The sequence below is a fragment of the Ostrea edulis genome, chromosome 4 (genome assembly GCF_947568905.1).
Source record: "Ostrea edulis chromosome 4, xbOstEdul1.1, whole genome shotgun sequence".
Lineage (NCBI taxonomy): Eukaryota > Metazoa > Mollusca > Bivalvia > Ostreida > Ostreidae > Ostrea > Ostrea edulis.
Window position 1 is genome coordinate 79,227,497 of NC_079167.1, and position 27,995 is coordinate 79,255,491.

At 35.2% G+C, this 27,995-nt stretch overlaps 1 protein-coding gene across 1 annotated transcript; it reads right to left on the reverse strand.

Annotated features, from left to right (window-relative positions):
- Positions 1–523: 523 nt before the first annotated feature.
- Positions 524–27,803, reverse strand: LOC130054338 (receptor-type tyrosine-protein phosphatase epsilon-like). Its single transcript, XM_056163871.1, has 15 exons — positions 27,725–27,803; positions 27,574–27,644; positions 27,327–27,363; positions 27,061–27,158; positions 26,736–26,864; positions 8,639–8,787; positions 7,977–8,112; positions 6,499–6,657; positions 6,260–6,353; positions 5,793–5,863; positions 4,916–5,017; positions 1,378–1,497; positions 1,121–1,272; positions 696–831; positions 524–595 (listed from the first exon to the last, which is right to left on the reverse strand). Exons 4-15 carry the CDS (start codon positions 27,121–27,123, stop codon positions 524–526), a joined length of 1,383 nt encoding a protein of 460 aa, XP_056019846.1. The 5' UTR covers positions 27,124–27,158; positions 27,327–27,363; positions 27,574–27,644; positions 27,725–27,803.
- Positions 27,804–27,995: the final 192 nt, after the last annotated feature.

Genomic DNA, 27,995 nt, shown 5'->3' on the forward strand with positions numbered 1-27,995 from the left:
TGTCCGTGTGAATGTGTGAGCAAAAGAGTTGGAATTCTTAAAACCCAGTAACCCCCCCCCCCCCCTGATCAGGTTGGGTTGTAAGGGTTGTGTAAAAGCCTGACTATATACCTGAATAAATGTTGTTAAAACTGAAAAAAGAAGTTATATCTGTTGAATTAAGAACTAATTTTTCCACACATAGTTCTATGTTGGACCCACTCCCCAAAATATAACTTAACCCCATTTAATATGAAAACAAAAACATTTCTACACAACTATATATTTTGCCTTATCACATCCTTAAGTTTCTAATACTTTCATCTACTGTTTACGGACAACGGCTGCGGACATTTGAAGACAGAAGAAGAAGCGGAATAATAGTTAATAAGAAACAAGCACACACAATAAGTGAAGTGTGGGTGAGTCAATAACTCCAGTACATATATAATACTGGTCTCCAGTGAATGAAACAATTCTTCAATGTGTTTCCATTGTTATTAGGAGGAAGGCTGGTTGATGTCACAGTCTCCTTGACTGGTCCTCAGCAATTCGCGTACACTGTGTCACTTTGGAGATGATCAGCAATGACCTCGTAACAAAACTGATATTCTTCCTGAAAATAGAAAAACACGGAGTTCTCTGTACATTGATGTGCAAAGGAAAAGAAATCGCATTAAAAAAATGAGTGGAAAATGAAAGTATTTCAATCATACCAAAGAAGATATGAACTCTGGCCGTCGGATTTGGAGTTGTCTTGTGATTGTAAATATGTCCACCTGTGTATCCATGGTAAGTTGTTCCAGAGCATTGAATACAACCAAGAATTGTCCACATCGCTTGGCCACATCACTAAGTAATATGGAATTTTATCTCATTACTCTGATGCTAATATAATTTATGAATTGAATTCATTTGCTATGCAATAAAATGACTATTTTCTGGAAGATTTGTTTTATCAGAAGCGATGTATAATTTTCACAAGTGTTATACCGGGTATATTTGTGTTATTTCTAGATTAAGAGTGTAGTTGGCTTAACCCGTGACCAAAATTAGCCTTTCTTTAATCCCCAGGTCTGGATCTTCAAATAATTCTTAAGATATTACACATGTTTGCCAAAATAAATTAATCAAATGAAACCTCGACAGAACCAGAATCCTTCCCTCGGGGTGGGTCCTTTCCTCCACCCTCGCTTCGTTGATGAGATCAAGTAAAACTCTCCGGTTTGAGGAGTCGCTTTCTCCTTTCCATCTTCTACTTTCCAGTATGCAAACGCTCATGCCACTAGCTCTCTGCAATCATGTGTTTGAGAAGAAACGAATCTTGGATTATAAATGCCAACAGTACTTCTTGAAATGTAAAAACAAAATTCATCAGAAAACTTTACAAATGAACACCTTTTGGTGCAGAGTAATGCTAGTCTTGGTGACTGTTGTCGTTTGTGTACAATCTGTCATTTTAGTCGTGAATGTTCCAACCGTTTTGCTTTCATTTTTAGCAGGAAGCCAAAGTGAAGACTGAAAAAGAAAACACAAACTATGGGCATGGTTATAATAACGAAAGGAGTCAACTACAAAATTTAAGCTCATGCCAATCGTAAACCGTCTTAAATCATGAAAGGTGAAGATAACGAACATTAATCAATCTCATAACTCCTACAAGCAATACAAAATAGATAGTTGGGTAAACACGGACCCCTGGACACACCAGAGGTGGGATCAGGTGCCTAGGAGGAGTAATCATCCCCTGTTGACCGGTTACACCCGCCATGAGCCCTATATCCTGATCAGGTAAACGGAGTTATCCGTACTCAAAATCAGCGTGCCAAGAACGGCTTAACAATCGGTATGAAACATGTCAGACAGCATTTGACCCAATGATAGGTTGTATTGACGAACTAGATCGTTATAACGACCATAGAATTTGCGAAATGCTGACTTCAATTGAGAATGTTGGAAGCCTTGTACCATCAACTTGTTTGTCAGTAGCTTGCCTGGATTTGAATACTGACAATATGCAGAACTGCAATGACTGGATATTATTATTATTATTATGACTGGTTGGTTTCTGAGGTTGCACAAGGAGTGTATAGTATTTTCGTCTAGACTGCTTGATTTTGTAATTACACGTGTTTATGTCAAGTTGAAAGATCGGTGATTTTAATCCAAAAATAGAATTCAATGAAACAGCATATATTTATTACATGTACATTTACAAAGTTACACACAACACTTATGTTACCGAATGGAACCTCTGAGTGTGATATTTAAACCGTTATTATAGTAACAATCACACTAAAATGACATCCGGGACAGTTTTGAAAGTTTCTTGTGAGGTTTACACCCGAAATCAATGCAAATGTATAAAACACATACAAAGTAAAATTTCCAGATTTTCTTTAAAAACTATGAGGATTATCTCTGTCGTAATTCTGAGAAACTCATTCAAACTATATAGAAACTATATAGAAAGTATTTTGTAAACCTACAAATGTACTCACTCATTCAAACTACATAGAAAGGATAGTTTGTAGACCTAGAGAATATAATCATTCACACTACATAGAAAGGATAGTTTGTAAACCTAGAGAATATAGTCATTCACACTACATAGAAAGGATGGTTTGTAGACCTAGAGAACATACTCATTCACACTACATAGAAAGGATGGTTTGTAGACCTAGAAAATGTACTCACTCATTCAAACTACATAGAAAGGATAGTTTGTAGACCTAGAAAATGTACTCCCTCATTCAAACTACATAGAAAGGATAGTTTTTAGACCTAGAGAATATACTCATTCACACTACATAGAAAGGATAGTTTTTAGACCTAGACTATATACTCATTCACATTACATAGAAAGAATAGTTTATAGACCTAGAGAATATACTCATTCACACTACATAGAAAGGATAGTTTGTAGACCTAGAAAATGTACTCCCTCATTCAAACTACATAGAAAGGATAGTTTGTAGACCTAGAAAATGTACTCCCTCATTCAAACTACATGCAAGGTGAAGATAACGAACAGTGATCAATCTCATAATTCCTACAAGCAATACAAAATAGATAGTTGGGCAAACACGGACCCCTGGACACACCAGATGTGGGATCAGGTGCCTAGGATGAATAAGTATCCCCTGTTGACCGGTCACACCCGCCGTGAGCCCCATATCCTGATCAGGTCAACGGAGTTATCCGCAGTTTGTAGACCTAGAAAATGTACTCGCTCATTCAAACTACATAAAAAGAATAGTTTGTAGACCTAGAAAATGTACTCACTCATTCAAACTACATACAAAGAATAGTTTGTAGACGTAGAAAATGTACTCACTCATTCAAACTACATAGAAAGGATAGTTTTTAGTCCTAGAGAATATACTCATTCACACTACATAGAAAGGATAGTTTGTAGACCTAGAAAATGTACTCGCTCATTCAAACTACATAGAAAGGATAGTTTGCAGACCTAGAAAATGTACTCACTCATTCAAACTACTGTAGAATAATTCATATTCGAGGGGACCAATTTTCGTGGATTGGTGGATTTTTACTAGTTCGTGGGGATGTAATTTCGTGGATTTATATATTTGTAAGAAATATAACTATGGAATGTAATTATGATTCTTTATTCGTTGAGGATGTAAATTCGTGGGTTAGGGGTACCCTCGAATTCCACGAAAATTGAGCCACCACGAATTCTAATGATTCCACAGTCTATAGAAAGGATAGTTTGTAGACCTAGAAAATGTACTCACTCCTTCAAACTACATAGAAAGGGTAGTTTGTAGACCTAGAAAATGTACTCACTCGATACTATGAACTCCACCAAGCCTTTCTATTTCATACCTATCAGTAGCCTGCTATATGAGCATTGTCATCATATCAATAAAAGTTTGATAAATCACATATCGTAGAAGTTTCAACAGTTTAAATATCGAGATTCGTTAAATTGGTATGCATACAATGATACCTCTTTCCTTTTCTTACTCCAATTTAGCGACTGACATCACTCTACCAAAATCCCCTCACCTAAGGCATCACTGTACAACGTTGTGATACACATATTTTTTTTCTTCTTCATAATGAATATTTTTGTCCAATGATGTTGCTATTGAAACATCTTTGGTACAATTTACAAGGCCAATTTCTTTCTTGTTTGAAGCAAATAGACTTATTCAAAAGTGAAAATAACGAAGAGTGGCCAATGTAATAAATCCTATAAAGAATACAACATTAATAAGAAGACAAACACGCACGCCTGGACACACTGGTCAGAGGTGACATCAGATGCCAAGGTGGAGTACTAGCAAGCATTTCCTTTTGATCGGTCACATCTTGATCAGGTAAACTGAGTATTCCGTAGTCAAAATCAATATATAAAGAACGGCTCTAGACAGCTTTCGACCTAATGACAGGTTGTACAATATTTGCAAATTAGATCATTATCATGACCATAGAATTCACTAAATGCTGACCGTAAACGAGACGGTTAAAATTCCCGTTACAGCAACGTATTTGTCAGCAGCTTGTCTCGATTTAAAAATTGTCCATAGACTTGAATCAGTTGCGAGACATAACCATCATATGCAGGTGACAAAGGAATATTGATAAATAGATATAGGAAGTTCACGATGAAGAAGCTGAAGTCATCCCATTTGTCATGAAGATTAAAATCAAATAATTATATAAATGTTCCATGATTTAAAAGTGCACATTGATTCTAATCTCTCAATATTAAATTTGGATGCTTATGTCCAACACCGTATAAGTAAAAATAAAATAAAAATGACGTCATTGTAACATCAAAGTCGTGCGCAGTGACCTGACAAATGATTAGTAAATGAATGGATACAAGACTGCTCATTATACAAATTGCAGGATTTTTTCTCGACCATACCGATTCGATTTCCACCAACGGACTCAGGGATACAATTGTAGGTGCATAATAAGCCTTCACAAGTCTCAGGAAGTCCTCTGTGTAATCTGGGAGAGGATATTGAGCACTGATGAAATGGTCATTTCTTGCAAAAGACTGAAAAGGAACAGGAAATGAAACACAACATGCAGAATGTATTCATCATGTACGCATTGTTGTATTCAATCGGTGCATTCAATGTAAATGATTTATACATTTGTAGTAGTAAATTATGGTTATTTAAAATAATATTGTAGTTTTCATATTCAAATGACTTGTAAATCTCTATATTATACATTTACAAATCAGGAATAATTACCATGGATTCATTTTGTTTAAACGGTATTTACAATGTTGAGGTTTTCCGCCGACTCGCAATGACCAACACCTGCGCTACACACAATAAGCTAATCAACACACGGTGTGTTGTCAAAGACAAATTGCATTAGCAATTTAATAAGTCTATATAATCAAAGTTAGACATTTCAGACATGAAATATTGACCATCCCCTTCCAGGTGAAGCATAATAAGAACAAAGGTCATTAATCCTACATAAAAATCATACACTGTTCCCGTAAGGCGATCCATAAGAAATTTAAGTATATGAACGTTATCAATTGATAAGGTCTGCACAATAAAGATGACAGAATTGTTTTGATCTATACAGAAATTAATATTTATCTTGGAATCTTTGAAAAAGTTCAATTCCTAGGATTACATTTTGTCCTTTTAATTGTTCTTAGGTCTGACCATTTTCACTAGCGAAGGGTTTACTCTACTTTGTAAGAATATAAGTATATCAGAAACCCCTTGCTAGAACAAATGGCGGTCTGATAAACATATCGCCCCCATGTTCTATTCACAAATGTATATATTACACAGCAGACAAACCTGTAAAGAAACTGCGTTGTAGTAGGTGTTCTTCCCTTTAGTGTTTGACAATGGACACATGTAACTTTCAACTGAAATGGTTTCAAGAAATTTATATACAATTCATCAGTCAGAAGGGTTTTATGTCTCTGGGTACCCTATATATATATAATAGCAGTTGATTCAGTCAAAATTAAAGGGTGTAGAGCTAATGTGCAATTATATCAAAATGGAATGCAGGAGGCCTAGGATCGAGCCACCTTGGGATCTCTTGTCGGCAGACATCAGTAAGAATGTATCTACATGAATATGTTACTATGTTAAAGTGAAAGTGCATTGTAAACTCTCTATGTTAAAAGTGTGGTACCATTAGTGAAATGTAAATATTCAACTGTGATGGGGATTAATCATTAATCGGTAATAGTCTATCATTATTGCAAGATGAACTGCGTTTTCAAGGTATTCATGTATTATACAAACTGGTTTACCAGGCAGAACACTGGGTGTGTAATTGGTCGATACGTTTTGCCGCCCTGTTTTGTAGTCCTCTTGTGTGTATTCTCGTCTTCCGGACAACAGGTCCTAGAAACAAGAGCTGAAGATCATTCTCATGTCACATGTTACTGCACAAAATCACAAATATCGTTCTAGAATATCCAACAAACTGTTCAAATCATCCAGACTAAGACACGCTGCTATTTTATTAGAGATTCATAAATAGAATCACCTGAAATTCAGCAGAAAGTGGTGATTTATTGGCTATTTCTCCGAGATTGATATAACAGGAATGATCCTGGAATTCTCGTAGAAATGTCCTGGTTGATACAGACCTTCCTTTTCCTCGGAATGATTCAAGTAATGCCAAGTAGACAACTTTGTATTGATCCTTAAATATGAATTGCATTATAAACGGGTATTAAAAAACCCGATTTTCTCTCTTTATATTATTTGTAATGATCTAAAATTCTAAACGAACCCAATACACATATCTATATGAAAGGTGAAGACAACGAACATCGATCAATCTCATAACTCCCAGAAGCAATACAAAATAGATAACTGGACAAACACGGACCCCGGACACACCAGAAGTGGGACCAGGCGCCCAGGAGGAGCAAGCATCCCCTTTCGAACGGTCACACCGCAGTGAGCCCCATATCCCGATGAGGCAAACGGAGACATCCGTAGTCAAAATCAGTGTGTCAAGAACGGTCTAACTATCTGTATGAAACGCGTCAGAAAGCACCTGACGCAATGGCAGGTTCCATTGATGAACTAGATCGTTATAACGACCATATAATTTGCGAAATGCTGACTTCAATCGACACTGTTGAAACCCTTGTGCCATCAACTTGTTTGTCAGTAGCTTGTCTTGATCTAAAAACTGACTATACACAGAACAAGCTCTTGCATACCGAATTAGTTGAGAGACATAAACACCATATGCTGGTGATAATGAAATATTACTACATAAATATGGAAAGTTGACGATGAAGAAGCTGAAATCATCCCGTTTGTCATACAGTTGAGTTGTCAGTTTGCCGTTAATGTCTACTTTCAATAAAATATCTAAGTATGAGGCAGAAGTGGACGACTCTGTGGTGTCTTTTATTTCGAGCTCACAGGGATATATCGAATCGACATATGAACGAAAGTTATTATTGTTAATAGACAAAGCGTCGTCGATAGATCTAAATGTCGAATTGAAGGCCACAGCAAGATATTGTTTCTTCTCGCGTAGAAGTTTTTGAATAAATTCTGCTTCATATGAATATAGAAACATGTCACCTAACAAAGGAGGATAATTCGTGCCCTTGAGAATATATGTAACATATCAAGGAATACATGCATAATATAGCACATCTACCAACAATTCTTTACAGAGAATTGAATGCTACTAATCAGATCTAATTGAATGCTACTAATCAGATCTAGGACTTTGATTTCGAAGTTTCGTCTGAATGAGAATTGTTTGAAAACACATAAACACCGATAAACGAGAACACATGCGTAACAATTACCATTTCAATTGAAATTTATTATCTATAACCTATCATTGGACTAAATGCTATCTGACGTGTTTCATATCAAATGTTACACCCTTCTTAGCACACTGATTTTGACTACGGATAACTCCGTTGGCCTGATCAAGATATCCCGTAAAACTATCCACTAGGAATCAAAGAGAGTAAAACACAAACTTACGTCACCCTGGATCATGTTAGCACGGCTGTTTCTTATGGTTTCTACATACTGCCGGATATTAACTTTCCCGGTTATCTCCCCTCCCTTATTAAGCGCGTCCAATGCTATGTACGTCCCTGTCCTACCAATCCCTGCGCTGTATTGTTAAATAGAGGTCATTAGTAGTCTTCAATATAATCAACGGTTGAAATAGAAGTCATCTATAAAATCAATGGTTAATATGAAATTCATTAATATAATCAACGGTTAAATTAGAAATCATTAATATAACCAACGGTTAAAATAGAAGTAGTTGATATCATCAATGTTTAACATTCTAGTATATTAGACATGGATCTCAATTAGTCGAATAGTAATATTATTTGATAAATATGATTATTTTGGGGGAAAACCCTTCAACAACAGTGAGATTACCAGCATGGTAAATTATATTGAAGGTAATCAAAGGTCACTAAATCCTGTCTGGTGCACGAAATTTTAAAAATCCAATTTCAGAATTTTATCTTGCATATTCCCAACATTTTCTCATTGCTGTCATGAAGTAATTTTATTTTCACACTGAAAATATCACTGTTATTACTGCGACAGGCTGAAAATATTCAGTGGATGAATTATACTATGTTGCTATTGAAAAATATGAAAGAATAAATAGTAATACGCGCCTGCAGTGAACAAGAGTGTACTTCCCTGGATGTTCGACAGAAGTTTTCAGAACGTGTCGATGGAATACCACAAGAGCCAGCGGTTCTGGGACACCGTGGTCAGGCCACTGCGTATAGTGGAACATACACACGTCACGCTCAGCTTTATCCTGAAATTAAACAGTTAATGATCACCTATATGGAGAGTTGGAAATATTGGATATATATGTTGCAGAGAAAGATGACGAAAAGATACGTACCAAAATAATATAATTCATATAAATTGAATAAATTATATTCTGACGTTTCATAATCAGAATACGACATTTAAAATTCTGGATTCTGGCACCTGCATCATATTCTGTGAATCTTAATCATCACATAGTGGCCTGCGTATTTTATCATGAATTAATCTTATTATATTGCAGTACAATTATGACGGAGAGGCATGATGTTAAAGTGTGTTCAAGGATTTGTCCATAGCCATGACATAAAATGAAAGTAATATTACATGCATCTTCCAAATTAGTGTAGCCTTATAAGTTAAGAAACTTTTGAGGATACATTTCAATCTTAGTTGTAAACGACACCAGGCCTGGGTTTCTCGAAAAAATCTCAAATCTTAAACTCAGTTCAACTTAAGTTTGAGTTTTTATCTTAGTTGAGATTTTGCTCAAATTGCATTTCTCAAAACGATCTTAGTAAAATCTCAGCTGAGTTAATCTTATTACTCAGCTGAGTTTATTCCTCACGACACTAAGCGACCCGTCTGTCAAAAAACGTAACATCCGCACAGCTGTATCTTTCGTAAACAAATCGTTTGCTTGTCTTCTGCCGCGTATAACGTCAAGATGGAGGACTTTCCTAAAGCACGGAAACCAAATTGGACCGAGAGAGAGCGTTTGACCTTGGTGGAGGCGGTCCGATGCAGAGAGGACCACCTTTTCGGCAAAATTAAGGGGGCAGGGGGAGTGAAGAACTCTAGTGTGAAGGAATCAGCGTGGGAGGAAGTCGCTCAATTCGTCAATGCGTAAGTACTGTGTTATATTTTTTTGCTATCAACAAAATCTGTGTACCTTTCATTAAAAAGAAGTTCATCCCCGGAAGATTGCACAAACGCATTATGTTAGGGTTAGGGAGGGGGTGCAATCTGGTGTAATTTCAATTTGGGGAGATGTGGAGACATTTGTTAAAGAAAACAAAGTATGCTTATATTATCATCATCGTATCTAATAAAAAAAATCCTCAAAATTATTACTAGTATAGATGTTCATATAATATACATGTATGTATGCATGTCTCCACAGTTGTTGCTAAATATCAGATGTGCATCACTCTTTCATTTTTAGCTCACCTGAGCTGAAAGCTCAAGTGAGCTTTTCTGATCGCTTTTTGTCCGTCGTCTGTCTGTCTGTCCGTCTGTTAAACTTTTCACATTTTCGACTTCTTCTCCAGAACCACTGGTCCAATTTCAACCAAACATGGCAAAAAGCATCCTTGGGTAAAGGGCTTTCAAGTTTGTTCAAATGAAGAGCCATGTCCCTTTAAAAGGGGAGATAATCACAAAAATGCGAAAATAGGATATGGCCATTTAAAAATCTTCTCAAGAACCACTGGACCAGAAGAGCTGAAATTTACCTGAAAGCTTCCTGACATATTGTAGATTCCCTGGTGGTAGGATGGGGCCACAAAGGGGGACCAAAGTTTTACATACAAATATATAGGAAAAAACTTTTAAAATCTTCTTCTCAAGAACCACTAAGCCAGAAAAGCTGAGATTTACACGAAAGCTTCCTGACATAATGCAGATTCAAGTTTGTTCAAATCATGGGCCCGGGGGTTGGATGGGGACACAATAGGGGCTCAAAGTTTTACATAGAAATATATAGGAAAAATCTTTAAAAATCTTCTTCTTAAGAACCACTAAGCCAGAAAAGCTGAGATTTATATGAAAGCTTCCTGATATAGTGCAGATTCATGTTTGTTAAAATCATGGCCCCCGGGGGTAGGATGGGGCCACAAGGGGGATTAAAGTTTTACATACAAATATATAGGAAACATCTTTAAAAATCTTCTTCTCAAGAACCACTGAGCCAGAAAATCTGAAATTTACATGAAACTTTTTGACATATTTCAGATTTTAGTTTGTTAAAATCATGGCCCCCAGGGGAGGATGGGGTCACAAGGGGGATCACAGTTTTGCATACAAATATATAGGGAAAACCTTTAAATATTAGCCAAGTGACTCAGGTGAGCAATGTGGCCCTTGGGCCTCTTGTATATATTATACTGGTGTGAAAAATAAATTTCAGCAAAGGAGAAAGCGGATGCCATCAGGAGACCGGCAACTGGTGGAGGACCAAAGCCTCCCTCGACCACTCCAGTGGAGGCAGAAATTATTGATGGAATGGGGGACAGGCCTACATTGTGTGATCTGTCTGGAGGACATGACACAGAGGAAGGTATATAGTTTACATGAATGTTCGAAATGTATCCTATATGCAGGGCTCGAAATTAACATATGCCCGTCAGTCTATGACTGATTAAAAGTCTGATAGACTGACTGACATTTGTTTTAGTCAGTCCAACGGAACCAGTCAATTTTCTAAAGCATCAGTTTGGAAAATATACTTATGAAATTTTTTACACATATGGCATGCTTCGATCTGTAGATATCAGACGAATCTGATTTTATAAATCAGTGATTTCAAAGGTCCGTCGGACATTGACAAATGTCCGGTAATTTTTGTTTTGGTCCGATCAATATCAGTTGTTTGCCGGACCAAGTGTCCGATAATCTCTTTTCCAATGAAATACATGATTAGATAAATTTTCAATTTTTAGCAGCATATATTATGTTCCAAAATTTATTCTGTTCTTTAGTCATTGCAAACAGAAAATGTGTTTACGTTTAACTCAAATATTTATCAAACGTGCAATCATCTTCAATTCCCCCGAGAGGGTGATAATACAATTGAGCAATATATCCCGTGAAACTACAGACGTCTTTGAAGCGTTTGAATTAGAGAATAAATAACACTTATTTTAGCAAATATTGTGTTGCAGGGTATACCCAAGAAATCAGACAGACAATTAAAGTATATCAGTTAGTAAGGCCAAGTATGAAAAAAATTATTTGATGTACATTACCCCAATGTATAATATTCATTCATGCCAAATAATTGTTAAGAACTTTGTGGGGAAAAATCTTGACATCTTCTGATGCCAAAATAAGAGTTAATTTTCATATTTGACAATTAATGAATTATCCATGTCCATGATGTATTGAATGATTCTCATTTATTAAGCCAAACTTTTAATTTTCATATTTAACAATTATTCATGTCCATGATGTATTGAATGATTCTCATTTAGCAAACCAAACTTTTTCTCTTGATATAAAATGTCCAACCTTGAAAGTTGTATGTTGGAGTACATGTGCATCAAACAAATACTTTTAATTTTGGCCCAATTTATTTGCAACTCTTAACTGACATAATTCTTGTAATTTTCTTTTCAAATCTTGTGTCTTTTCTAAAGTTTTCTACATGTCACCCCCCAAAAAATATTCATTGAAAAACAGTTCACATTTCACTTTACAACATATGTACAATGTACCTTTAACCATACATTATTAAACAAACTTGAAACATTATAAAAACAGTATTATAAAGAGACAGTAGTTCAACAAAAAAAATAATGACGTTGTCGAGATGGAGCGAAGTTTATTTACACTAACACTATTTTTCATTGCAGTGATATTTTACTCTGTGCCAAATGAGGTGCCACAGCAACATACTTCCTCATCTGAGATTGCCTCCACATGTATGTGAATATGAAATAATTCATAAAGGTTTCACTGTTACATGTACATGTATTTAATTTTAGCTCACCTGTTAGTTCACTGGAAGGGCCATGCCCCTCAGAAAGGGGAGATAATTACATAAGTGCAAAAATGGGATGGAGTCATCAAAAATCATCTCAAGAACCACTGGGTTGGAAAAATTAAAATTTACATGACTCTTGCCTTACAAAGTGCAGATTCAATTTTGTTAAAATCATGGTCCATGGTTGTAGGTCGCCCCGACCTACAATAGGGGATCAAAGTTTTACATGCGAATATATGGCGACATTCTTTAGAAATATTGTTCTCTTGAACCACTGGGCTAGAAAAGTTACACATATACAAAAGACATTAACTGAAATCATTCGATGTAGAATTGTGTTTCGCAACCATTCTGCTGCAGAACCTGATATTAATTAAAAACTTGTACTTCTATTTCATGATTTATGTACTACAATTTGTAAATGTATCATTGTAGCCAGTTCCAGTGCAACAGTGAACTGTCAGGTTATTGACTTGGGTTTTTTGCCAACACCATCCACATCAAAGAGATGGAAGACGATGGAGGATGAAGAGATTTTAACCCTTCGGGCAGAAAGGGAGGCTTACCAAACAAAGACAGCATATTATAAAATGAAAATGAAAATTTTGCAATCTAAAATGGACAAGGCATGTTCAGAGCAGTAGGCATTTTGTTTTTACTCTGTTTCTCCTTCTTCTTTTTCTCCCCAATACATTTTTGCATGGGAGTGTTCTCAGAAAATGCTCAAGCACACGAAGTAGTTAAAATGTATTACACGTCTTTTGTAAATCTTCTTCTGAAGAACCACTATTCCCATTTTCAATCAAAAGTGGCATAAATCATCCTACATTGAAGGGGATTGAATTTCATTCAAATGAAGGGCCCTGCTCTCTCAAGAGAAGGCAAAATAAGTTAGGATCATTTGAAAATCTTCTCAAGAACCACTGGCCCAGAAAAGTTGAAATTTTTATGAATGCTTCCTAACATATTGTAGATTCGAGTTCGTTCAGATCATGGTATTTTTGGGTAGTGTAGGATCAAAATAGTGTATCAAAGTTTTTCAATGGTGATGTATAGGAATAATCTTATAAAAATCTTCTCAAGAACAACAGGGCCACTAATCATATTGATATGTGACAAGACCTGTCTTTTGGTACCAAAGCTTGTGAGTGATGTGGCCTATGGGCATCTTGTTCAATGAAATCTTTTGAAAGTTATATCTTGTGATATATATATATATACAGTTTCAATTGATTTACATGGTCAAAATGATCAATCTGTATGCACATGTGATTTGCTTTGATTGGCAGATATTTAGATAATCGATAAATTCCCTTATGAAAGAAAAATGGAATGATATAGACATCATAGGTTCATACTATAAAAACTGTATATGTAAAATGATTTGTTGTGCTGAAGCACAATGGCACCACTTCTTTAGTGGTGACGGGATATTGGGAAACATCCATAACGATCTCCGTTACAATTAAAACTAGTTATTTTTTGTTTCTGTTGTGATTCACAGGGTTGGTATATATTCTGTGTACATGTATGTGTAGAACAGTAAAATAATATTCGAGAGTAAGAATTTACAAGTACATTACAAATACTATTTAGGATTTCTTCATCTTCCATACTTTTTCCGTCTCTTTGATGTAGGTGTTGGCATTGCTAGATCATTTTCCTATTAACATATATATGGGTTTCAGTAGGAATATATGTGTGTCAAACTTTGCCTATTTATGTATAGGCAGAATGTTCTTGTATATTAAATGTTTTTGATCTACAGTATCAAAATGTTGTTATCTGGAAAAATCTATGGTGCTGTTATTTTTACAAAATTTGTAATAGACAAGACAATCCAGACAAGGCATGTAGTATGGTTGGGAAGATATGCTTGATTTGTATGAATTAATGTAAAATATTATGTATATCATGTTTTGATGCATTCCAACATTTCATTTTGTGATGCATTAATAAGTATTTGTATTCAATGAATATTTCAAAGGGGCATGGATGCAATTTGAGCTGAGAATTCTCAAATTTTATTTTCCCCATTACTTAACTCAGGTACAGTGTAATTTTAATGGTCAACCAAAATTTGAGTGTCAGTTGTTGAATTACAAATTGGATACAGCACTCACAATCATTTGTTATGTAAACAAGGCCAGAGCCATGTTTTCGTATACTTAAAAATTGCTAAATAGATTGATTTATTTTATCTTGTTTAATGTCTCTCAACATAATTTTTCACTCATAGGAAATATGTTGAAAACAAAATGAGATGTGACAAACTCTAGAAACTGTTTAATTGTGTTCAGAATTAACTTGTAATATGAAAAATCTGCTTTAACCAAAACTTTTACAAGTATATTTAATCTATATGAACAAAAACATGACGCAAGCCTTGTTTACATAACAAGGACTTGTGACCTCTGTATCTCCCATGTACCTCGACAACTGACATTCGAATTTTTGCTGACCATTAGAAATACCTTCAATGTTAAACAATGTAAACATTGAAACTGGAAAAATAAAAGTTTGAAATTTTTCAGCCAAAATCGTGTCCATGCCCTTTTAATAGTCATCATTTAAGAAGAAAAAAATGATTCTATCTTTTTTTTCTGTATATCGTCCAAACCTTTAGTATTAGTAATAGATAACCTGTTTTATTTCAAGAAAAAAAATGCCTGACAAATATAATCCCTAACATGTTTGCCATCTCTTTGATCCCCTACATCAAAGCTAACATCCTCCTGGTTTACAAATAATTCGTCTACATCTAAGATATCTTTTCTTTCAATACCAATGTTGTGCAAGACTGCACAGGCCAAAGTGATACTACATGCCTTGTCTGGAGTTGTGCGTAGGCCAGTGGACAAACATGAAAATCGTTTCTTAAGAATTCCGAAAGTCTGTTCAATGAGAACTCTTGTTTTAGCATGGCAGTTGTTGAATTTGACATCTGCTGGAGTAGAGGGAACAGGATATGGCGTCATAAGGTAGGGCTTGCAGGGGTATCCTGAGTCACCAAGAAGGAAACCTTTGTATTGTCCTGTTGATATAGAAAAAATATAGTACAATCAGTCTATTGTATTGGTACTATCTCAAAGCCTAGAAAATTCTTAATTAATGATATGTACCATTGTCAAAGGCAACAGAGATAAGGCTGTCTCTAAATATCCTACTGTCATGCACGCTTCCTGGCCATTTCGCCACACAGTTTAGGATCCTATACTTACATCACATATCATCTGAAATTGTTATTTTAAAAGGAATTCAAATTATCATTTCAAAACCAGATTTAACTGTCAGTTTATCGGACAATAATTTATGTCATGTTTGTTTGGTAATAGTCTTCTATGCTATTACATTCAAGTTAGATGTATGAGCTTGCATGCAAAATGTTTGAACCATCATATAGGTTAAATCCTGAGATGTATATAGGAAGTTTTTGAATACCTGGTTACATGTATTTGTATAATTAATCAAAAGTTGTAATTCATCATCTTCGCTAGCCAAGTGTCCGATTTACTTACTCTCATGAGAATAAGAGAATCGGACACTTGGCTAGCGAAGATGGTATTTTATGGACATTACTACAGTGTTTCAGTGTGTTCCTGTATTAGCAATATGGTGATAAAATTGTTGTGTTAAATACCACCAGGTATTATTTGTTGTTTCGCTCATGTGAACTGCTGGTTGGTGTGAGCTTTTCAGTCTATCTTTGTTGTCTTCATCATTGTTGTCATCTTTGACATTCCATATTTTAATCGATTGATTGTTTGTTGTTTTTGAAATAGTTTAGCCATTGTACAGTAGTATTAATTAAGCATAAATCTTCAAGTTATGAAAACATTTTATATTGTGTAAATTAAGACTTGTTTAACTAGTTGCCCATCTTCACAGATGAGCAATGTGGCCCACAGGCCCGGTTGTTTCTGTTGTGGCATAAATGAAATTATTAATACATTATCAAAAATCGTACCATACTGTGTTGTGTTGTGAAATCGAATATGATTCATGAATATGCTAAAGTTAAAAGCACAGAATACCTGCACATTAAGAGAATGATATCCTTTCCTATTGACATAGTCTGGTTCATTCTGTGATGGTGCTTGCAGCTTGATGAAGGTCCCATCAACACATCCCAGAACATTTGGGAAATCTAGATATATAATATTTTGTTAACTTATGGTCACTTGTCAATTGATCAGACTATAGTAGAAATATACATGAAATGGTGTATTACTTCACGTGTGGAAACGAATTATAACTAGTAATTTTAAAAGATTTCAAAATTTAAACTATATTAAAGTACAATTCTCGGGTATTGAAATTATGATTTATAATATCTGGCTCATTTTTATGTGCCATCTTATGTGCTTTTCTTATGTAGGTGCCATCAATGCAGCCTAATACATTAGGCCAACAATCTATTTTGTATTGCTTGTAGGAGTTATGAGATTGATCACTGTTCGTTATCTTCACCTTGCATTAGGAAACCCTATGTCAAATTGATAGAGATTAAATTGTGTACAAATAATGACGGCATTATGCGTTACCAATCTTTAGACTTTCATATGTACATTATGTTTCTAACCACACTCCCCTTGAAAATTTTAAGTCTAGATCCACCCATACATTGGAATAAACGAATACTTCCGCAAAGATCTGCTTTATTTATGTGTCAGAATCAAATCAAACTTTTTTCTTATAATCCATTGTACCACGATAATATATCACAAGTGAAGCAATGTTTTCATTCCTAATACGTATGTATGTACGTTTGTTGTTCAATACGAAAGATTTGTGGTACGATATAACCTGAGTTGCAGAATTATTTCCCTTGACTTGTCGATGTTGGAAGTTTAAATTACCTGCAATGGCAAAAAATTCTTGTTTCACTTGTACCATTCTTGGACCTGTCAGCATGTTGATAAATTGTCTTGCCACCCAGCACAAACCACTGCACACGTCTCTTACTGCTCTGCATATGGAAGGTGGGGAAATAGAGGAAAAGGTGTCCGAAATCAGCGAGTAAAACCCACCAGTCGCTAAAAACCTCAGTGTTACAAGGACTTGAAGAAGGGGTGGTAGAGCGCAACTCCTCAGAGTTTCGCGTGTAAGAGAAGGGGCGAGCAAACCAGTGATATAAAGAACTGTATCAGGCCTAAATCGGTACCTCTTAAACACCTCTACTTCACACAAATTTTCTAATGGATTTTCGCGATCCACGAGTCTGTTATACGCCATACGCTGAAGATGCTGGCGGCGACGACGTTGTGATCTGTTTTTGATCGCCATATTTGAGATGTAAGATAAGATTTGAGACTACTAAGAAGGTATCTCAAGATTTAATCTCAGCTGAGTTATAAACCGATCTTAGATTTTTTTGAGAAATCCAAATATTCGAGTTTTCTCAGATTTGAGATTTTTCTCAGAAATTTAGTAAAATCTCAGACTTAAGTCTGAGTTTGGACTTAAGATTTTTTCGAGAAATCCAGGACTGGCCCCAAGACCGTAAACTGAATATAGACTTAAGTCACAATTTTGATTACTTAATCTTAGGATTTATTTAGCACAGATGTTAAAAAAACTGCAAGTTTATAAAACAATTCAAATGCAATTATATACTGGACATTTTATTTGTTAATGAAAGTTATTTCAAAAGTTAGCCGAATTTGAAATTTAGATTTTAGTCTATTCTCAGTTTATAGTCTTGAGGCTCGGTCTCTTGATATCAATCTCAGATCTATTTCAGTCTTAAGAAAACTTCTATAAAGTTCCTGCGTGAAAGAATTCTAAAGTTTAATCCTGTGATCCTAGAGAAATGAACACCATCGTACAGGTCTTTTACTCGCGTATTACAAAATAATATCGGGAAATAAATATCAATATCCCAAATCACTATAACTTTGAGCCTCACAGTTTTTAAGGAAAGTTCTAAGCTTTTCAATCCTCATTAGCTACACGGCTCGTACGAGAGGTTTACCTTCCAGTTTCTAAAATTTTGGTATAATCTATCGAAACTTGCTAAAAACGTTTCTAAAAAATGATGAAAATGAAAACCAAATGTTTTTACAAGTCAAATAAATACATTTACCATATGGAATGCAATATATTCTCATGATTTCTCAATTAAATATAGGAAAGAGTAATCAATTAAAACTTTTTAACATGATAGAAAATTTACAAGTCCCTTACGTTTAAGGAATTTTACATAAAACACTCAATGAAATTACATAATATTACGCTAATTACGGTGAAACGTGCATACATCTTTCTTGATCAATCCTGCCGGTTTTGACTCCCATAGAATAATGACCGGGAGTCATTTTTCGACGTCGAAAAATGACCCCCTAGCCGTAAAAAAATTGGGTAATTTTGTAGAAAGAAGACCCAGGGTTCATTATTTTGCGTGTCGAACCTGAAAAATAATGAACCCCGTAGAAAATGCCCCCCTCCCTTTCTTAACAGATTGATTTATTTTAAAGGAGTTCATACGGGTTTGCAGGTCATTATTTACCAAGAGTTATCGTTCCTGCTGCTCCTCTTTTCAAATTTATTCCATGTGTAAATTTTTTTTCAAGGTTAATAAAATAAAAGTAAGAACTAGTTCATTACATTTGAGGAAAACCCACTGTAGGTTTCATGACCAATTACAACTGAAAAAAAACCCGCATATCTCAGGGATGGATCCAGGGAATTTTCAAAAAGGGGTTCTACCATAAATTTTAGTTTTCAAAAGGGGAGTTCCATTCTCAAAATGTGTTATTTTTACCTCATTAAGCAACATTTTGTAACGATAGGCAGAGGTACAACCTATAAAACCTCCACACCTCCCTCTGAATCTACCAATGTATTTATGCTATCTATTTACATGTATAGATCTTGTGTAATCAAACACACACATAAAAAAGAGCTGCGTCTAAATACAATTACTTCTTGTGTCACAGAGAGGCGTGAAATCTTCTTAAAACTGATGAATTGACATACTGTACATTTTTTGCAACTGAAGTCAATAGCCTATTTCATTTACGCATCATTATCGTTTTTCAAAAATTTTGGAAAATGAGTAAGTGTTGATAGAGGTATTAGTGAGCATGCGAACGATAATTTTGGGTAGACTATAGCATTTCACTGGATAATTTATGCCTATCAGGGGTGTAGGACAAGGGGACGGGGGCACGTGCCCCTTCGCTTTTGGAAGAGGGGGGGGGGCACAAGTGGGTTTGTGCCCCCTCACTTTTTTAACACAAAATTGACATAGATTGATCAGATGATAATATACCACGGTTAAAAAAATACTCAATTCTAATATGCAGGTTCTCAGCACTCAAAGCATTATTTCTTGCATGTACATAACCTATTCTCTCCGTCCTACATTTTTTTTGACCGAGTTACGTTTTAAATTAAACCGTCATAAAATTGATAGTTACAAGAAAAATGTTCTCAAGGTGAAAATAGTTATATCTCATTTATATTAGAAGAGGATCCCCCATTGCAATGTTCAAAAGTGCAGTATGTCGTACACAGTACAGGGGAGTATGGGAAGGTACAGCCGGGGCACATGCCCCCACACTTTTCAAAGGGGGAAGAAGTATGGTTGTGCCCCCCCCCCCCCCCCCCCCTGCCTTAAGTAAGGCTTTTTTACAATCTGATTAGAATAAGATCCCCGATCTGTTCCTTTGTTTTCATATTGTCTCTACAACATAAAAACAAAGGAGCAGATGGAGGATCTCATTTTTATCAGATTGGGCTTGTTAGTTAGTACCCACAAATAAAACAATTTTCAGTCCTTACAGTCGGAAGACCCTCCAGAGGCCATGAATCTTGAATTCTTCAAAATTGTCTTCGGAAGACATGAAACTTGATGAATGAAGTCAGTAGGAAATGTCATACAAGCAAAGTATTTAAAGTGTAAAAAAAAATTTGACAAGGGAAGTGTAAAGTCCCCCACCCTCCCCACGAAATATGATTTTGGAATGTCAGAAGGATATCCTACGTCTTTTTTTATTTTATTTTTTTTTTTTGCTTGTCAAGTCAAGATGTGTTTAATGTGGATTTCTTTGGTGCCCCTCACTATTTTTAGCCCAGCTACGCCACTGCCTATTGTGTTAAATAATCAAAACACCCAAAATAAAACGCCGCACTGTCATATCACAGTAAATGCAGTACACCTATTATCACCGTGTAGAAACGCACTAGAGTAAAGTGTATCACTTTCTACTCTCTCTCTCTCTCTCTCTCTCTCTCTCTCTCTCTCTCTCTCTGTGTGTATGTGTGTGAAGTATGTAGAGGAAGCAAATTTACAAAAAGATGTGATTAATTAAGATTAATTCCAGGTTTAGCACCCTATAACAATGGCTGATGGGGGGGGGGGGGCGCAATTTGTATCCCCCCTTTCGAAATTCCTTGGATATCCGTATGAGTACACAATTCCCGCCGCTGATCAGAATTAGAGGATTCCCAAGACACTGGGTGCGTTCACAATTCTTCCATTGGTACAAATATCGATTTTGCCATTGGTTGTCTTTGGTACCAATGTTAAACAATGGTACAATTGGTTGCCTTAAAACTGTGAACGACAAATTGGCAAACCAAAGACAAAATAACGGCCAACGGTTGCCAATGTTGACCATTGGTACCACTGGTTACTAATGGTCACCAATGGTAGTCAATGGTTACCAACGCCAAATGTTTAGTTTTCCGCCATTTTCAGAAATGACAAACCTAACAAGAATATCTGTTGCACTGCTGAAACAAAATGAAACTAATTTCATGGACATGATCACTTTATATGATCACTTGTCATCAGGTGATATTCTTTTGCCAAAAAAGAGTTCATTTGTACCACGTGTGCAACACTATGTTGAGGTTCCTATTCCACAGTACACCTTAGATGATTTTAAAAGTCGCTTTCGAATGTCAAGAGGTACCTACCAGGCAACATGCTTGCATTTGCGACCACTACCTGAATATAATCAAACAACTGGACCAATTCCAAATGTTGAAAAAGATGTTCTAATGTTTTTATGGTTCATTGGTATGTAAAATTAGAGTAATTCTCATTTGCTTGCAAACATTTGTAACATGTAAAATTAAACTTGCTTGTTTTATAAAGTAAAATGTCTTGTTACCGGGTTTCAGAAGTATTAGCATTATAGACTTAAACGTTATCATTGCAGGTAACCTTGAGAGTATAAGATCAATGTCAGACCGATTTAATGTTTCAAAAAGTTATTTTCACAAATCCATGAAAAGAACAGTATCTGCACTAGTTAGAATTATGCCAGATACTATCATATGGCCGTGCAATGCAGCTGCAATCAATAAAACAGCGAGAATGTTCAGTGAAAGATCACAATTTCAAAATGTATTGGGCGCTATTGATGGGAGCCATATTCCTATTACTGCTCCAAAACACTTTCACCAGGCTTATTTTAATCGTAAAGGGTTTTATTCAATTGTTCTGCTAGCCTCCTGTGATTCCAATATGTCATTTAACTACGTCTGGACAGGGAATCCTGGGAGTACGCATGACTCGACTGTACTAAGAAGTTCTGACTTATTTTCAAATTGCAATGGAAAGATACCACAAGGTTTTTATCTCTTGGGAGATTCTGGATTTCCTCTTTTAAGGTGGCTAATAACACCCTTTAGAGACCATGGGAATCTCAGCCATCAACAAAAACTATTCAATAAAACTCACAGCAAATGTCGTGAAGTTATTGAACGTGCATTTGGTTTGCTAAAAAGTAGATTTAGAAGGCTTTTCAGATTTGAAGTAATAGATATAACAATTCTGGTGAACAGTGTTTTGGCAGCTTGTGTACTTCACAACATATGTCTAGCTGAACACGATGTGTGTGACCTAGAGGAGCCCCCAGATGCTGACAATATGGCTGTGGACAATGATGAGACCTTTACAACAGATGGACCGAGCTACCAGGAGTTCAGATGAGGCAATAAAAGGATATAAATACTGTTGTATTTGTTTTTTATTTCAACATTTTAAACCAACAAAAATATAAACTCAAATGATGTAAACAAATGCAAATAAACAATATCTTTGTAATATATAATTTAAAAAAAAATAAATTATGCAACTACATGTATCACAATTTAAAAACTTAAGAAAAAAACATTTGATATCATCTAACTACATTTTAAAATCAAACCTGGACATGTAAATCAAATTTTTCACATACATGTATAATGAATACTTGCAATTTCTTTTTTGTTTTTTGGATTTATAATCAACATGAGTCACATGTTTCTCAAATAAAGGGGGAAAACTTGAGTTGACAGCCTGTCATTTGTATGTTTTTTCTATAGTTTCTCAATAAGTTTTTCCATGATCTTGTTCTGTTTTTCATGCATTTCCTTGAATGCATGAAGAAACTTTTCATCCCTTTCCTTTAGATATTCTGTGAGCTCATTACTACTGGTACATCTCCTCTTTTTAGGGGTATCTTTCTCTGTGGTGTTCTCATCACTGTCGCATGTTTCAATTGTGGCAAAGGAACTCATCAAAAGTGGCGGGCTGAAAGCGGGATCATCATGTAGAAGGTCATACATTTCAGACTCATGAATAAAAGGCTTTGTTCTTTTGTTTCCTGTCTTCTTCTTTTCTGCAATGAAATTTCTGTACGACCTCCTCAGAGAATAAAATTTTTCTCTTCATTGTTCAGGACTAGGATTTTTTTTGTTGAGCTCCCCTTTTATTTCTGTAGCAACTGATTTCCACATGCTTTTGCTAAAATTATCCTTTTTTTCCTTTCGTGCTTTTAAAACTGCTAGCAGTTCTTTCGTATCTGAGAATTTCCATTCAAATCTGGATTTTTCATTGTCACTACTATCTTCGAAATGAAGAGTGTCTGGAACATATGGTGTGGTATCCTCTGTGCTATTTTCTTCAAAAGTCTCTGAACTTTCTGCATGTTCTTTCCTCTGGTCCTTAGAATTCAATTTGCGAAAAATAACTTCAGGTATGTGAATTTTTCCATTGAAAAAACAGATATAAATTGGATCATCAGGTAAATCATTTGGTAACATTGAGCTCAAATCTTGAGTCATCTCTGTCAGATCTATAAAAATCCAAATAAATAATATATAATCAGTGTAAGAAAAGTCCTTTCATTGGTACCATAAAGGTCAAAATTTCTGCTGAATTTTGTAACTTTCTGAATCTGAAGAGTCATTTAAAATATGCCTACATGTATGTCAGTATGTATATAGATATATGTGTAAGTGTAACAGGTATCAACTCTCAGACTACTAAAAGAATATTGTAGTCGAATTAGGTGTCCGTAAATAGACGGGTCGTGCGTATTGAACCATGACTTCGTGCACAAGCGGTTTTCCTGCACTGAGACACTCACTCGAAGTCAAACCATGTAACCATTAAGACCTATTATTTTCCTATGTATTACCTGTGTGTCAGTTATGTCCAACATGCCTGTGTTGAACCTCTGCCATATGTATGTACATGTATATATGCTTTGCATTAAATGTCATGCTAAGTAGTACTATTTATTAAATAGTAGTTGCATTTTCATATACCATCGCTTTGTAATTGCTTGATATTTTAACACAGCAAGAATGTCAACAATATATTTTGTTTTAAATTTTTTACTGACGATATATATAAAATAAATAAACACAGTTTAAATTCATAATACTGAGCGAAGCTCGGACGGACCAAAGGCCCGTCCGCGAAGCAAGGCTCTAAAGGTAACACGTATGTAAAAGAAAAAATGAGAAAATCAGCAAAGTACATGTAATAGAGCTAGAGAGAACCTCTATATACGTTCACTGAAAAGGTATGCATCAAATGAAAGGAATATACGAAAATATGTGTTTTTATTGTACTTACGTTCAGAGAGATATTTGATATCCTTCCCCCTTATCAAAAATTTTACAATCTTCTCCCTGATATTCACTTGAACTGGTATTATTTGTGAAGAAACGTCACTCACGCTACCAGGAACGATTCCCGCCGCCATCTTGTCGGTGAGTCTAATAAACGAAAATTCGCGTTGGTAATTCTACCGTGAATGTGGTTGGCCTGCAGAATTGGTAACCAATAAATGTTACCAATGGTAAACATTAGTACCAATGTTTTGTCAATGATAAAATGCACCACCAATATCAACCAATGGGAGAATTGTGAACGCACCGACAGTAACTCCCCGGCATGTCCATCCAGGTCTGCAGAGGTTGGGCTTACCGACAGAAAAATTTTGACATGTTAAAAATTTCTGCGGGAGAAGAATTCCACTAAAATTCTTTCTACATTGTTCTGATCCCGCTTTTCTGTCCTCTCCGGTGAACATCCGTGGTGATTCCGTTGATTCTATATAATAAAATCTGCTTTTTTTTCAGCGGATATGAAGAAAACATACGTGTATAATTTTCTGCCTTTTTGCTCCCAAATTTCAAATGGATGAACGCTTATATATAACTGATGGGTGATCTGCAGTTCATCTATAATTACATAGATTTTGATAGTGTTCTTTGAAATAGTTTTCTTAGTGGATACAAAAGAGCCTTTTTTTCAAGTACTTATAAGAATCACTCGACCATTAAATATTTCCTTTATGCCTTACATAAATTCCTTTTCGTTTTTGTAAAGTAAAATTAAGTATCTTAAGGATGATGTGATCCAAGGTCATATTATTCAAATGTCATCATCCACGTGAATTACTTATAATAGATAGGTGTTTAATTGATTTCTGTAACGATCACCGTATTAAGGGCACTAATTTGCTTCTTTTAACTTATTTTTTTCAAATTTCGATATTTTAATTTCAATGATAGAGTTTTCCTTACAAAATCAAAAATACTATTGAATATGAATTGTAGAAGGATTTTATTTCGGTGAATGTTGAACTGTCTCCCTTAGGCATTACCAGATAAAAAATCCTTAATAAAATTTACAAGGGGGTCATTATTCTACAGGGGTCATTTTTCTAAACGTGAAATGGACTGATTTTTTGAAAAAGACATTTTTTCTACGGGCAAAAGGGGTCATTATTCGACGTAGAATAATGACCGGGGGTCACTGTTCGAAGTCGAAAAATGACCCCCGGTCATTATTCTATGGGAGTCAAAATTTGCCTTTACACCGGCGCTAGTCCATTTCTTGTTATTCTTAAATGCAACGTGTGTGTGTGTGTGCGCGCGCCAAAAAAGTTTACATGATAAATGATAGCATTAATTATATGATAAATATTTTCCATACTATTTTCTTGATGTACAACCTAGATAGACTTCAGTACTCAGTTGAAAACGTTAAAAATTGAAATTTCCGATATATAATTGGTACCGTATAAGTTTTACATATATAGAGGCTGCCCTGATGTGGAACTCTTTTGTATTCAAGACCACAAAAATCAATAATTTTGATGTCACACAGGCTGTTCTGGTTTTGATGAGATTCTATGATCATCAAAGATGTGCATGCGGTAGATTTTATAAATAAATAGATTTATGCCTTCCTGTCAAGCATTTAATTACATTAACTATGCGAAGGAGAAATGTTTTTAAAAATTTTTTTTTTTCGAAATTTCTGACCCAACCAAGTCATCTGAAAATAAAAGACTATGTAAACTGTGGATCCATTAATTGCGTAATGACAAGTTGAAGTTCGAAACATTTGTATGGAGAAACGTGTACCGTCTGCCTGGTCTGCGACTCGACTGAAAGTCTTTTTTAAATTTCTTCTTGCGAAAGACAGGCTGAAATGTACACGGCTCCAAACTTAACTGTTCGTGACATTATGTTTACGTACTGATGAAATAAACCGGAACCAACGGTGTGACATCATAAATCAAAACTTCAATGGCCTTTCTCTTAGCGGCGGGTAATTTAAAATATACGATATATTAATATTGATTTAATTGTTAAGCAAGGATGTTTGTTTCGAAAGGTTGTCATTAACGGTATCAGTAAGTAATACTTTATTCATAAAAGCAACAATGTGGTTAGGGTTGCCTTTCCCTTTAAATTAGCATTATTCTTAACAGAGCATTCGAATATAAATACAGAACTGTGGCGCGCTATATCTAATTGTCTTCATAATCCTTTTTCCGTCAGTGATATAGGTGTACATTTTCTGCATGACAATTTTAATCTTATATTACATATAATTCTGCTTCACATACTTTAATATAATTTTGGCCATAGCATGACCATTTTTCTCAGCTGACGTAGAATATTTAATGACGTAAACTTGCGAGACTCACGGCGCTGTTTTGCAAGCGGAAGTATCTGATGACGTAGTCCGCGTATACGTTTTCTTTCTGGTTTCGTATGCTGATGTTGCCTTTCTTTATCTTGTCACTGGAATTTGGCCAGTATTGGGCACATTTGTTCTGATAAAGATAGGGAAGAAAGTTTATTATCATAATACAAATTGATTGCGAGAAAGAACACATTACATACATGTAGAGCCATGTGATCAGTTTATTATCACCGTATTGCATGCATGTAAATTGTATCCCTTGTATGCATGCTATCAATGATTGATTTTGAATATACACTGTTGTATATCACGTGTCTCTTTCTAACCTTATTTCCCTCTTTGAGATTAGTCAGACAAACAATTACACTAATGTCTTCTTGCCAGACCATTTTCCAGAAATCAACAATTGTCTTTGATTTTGGTCCTAATAAATATGAACAGGCATATTGAAACACACCAAGGAATACGAGTTAAAAATCATCAAAAATGACATGTCCAGCCGTCTTTTTCAATTTTACAAATTCACAATATATGTTGGAATAATAACGCACACTTGAAAATCGATATATGAAGATATACATTGTATATTTACCTTGCGTTGCAATGTACGATTTCTTTCCTTGCACATCCTGTGACCATGACGAAATTGAAGATCAATATTAGGAATAAAATTACTCATTGATTTTTCAACAATTTCAATCTGCCTTTCTTGTATAAAAACTAAATGATGGCTACTCATTTGCATTATATATGTAGATTTTATTTCTTTGGCGATACAGAATTTTATTTGTGTACTTCATTAACACTAACAACTATAAAAATCGATTCAAATCACTGACCTCAATATAATTCGCGTTAATGTAGTCTGACTCTTTTGGGGATGTTTTCAGAACAACACGTGAATGATCATCTACTCAAAACAAAATATACACAATTTATTTATCACAACACTTATCACTAGTTCAAAGAACGTCACATTGAGACACTTACACGGGAAAATCGTGGTGTACCGATTTTTGGCAAAATTGTCCTGTTTCTTTCCTTCATTACATGGGTGTAGTTCTCCTCTAGGAATTGTCTACACACACCAGTGAATGAAACGATAAAATTGTATATATAGAGAAATAATGTTAATACAATAAAAGTCAATATGCAACATTAACATAATACATTTAATATCTTATTTCTGTACAGAATAGTGAGGACTGATTCTTAATCTTAATCTTTATTATAAGTCTTCGTCAGATACTTTGAATGACTT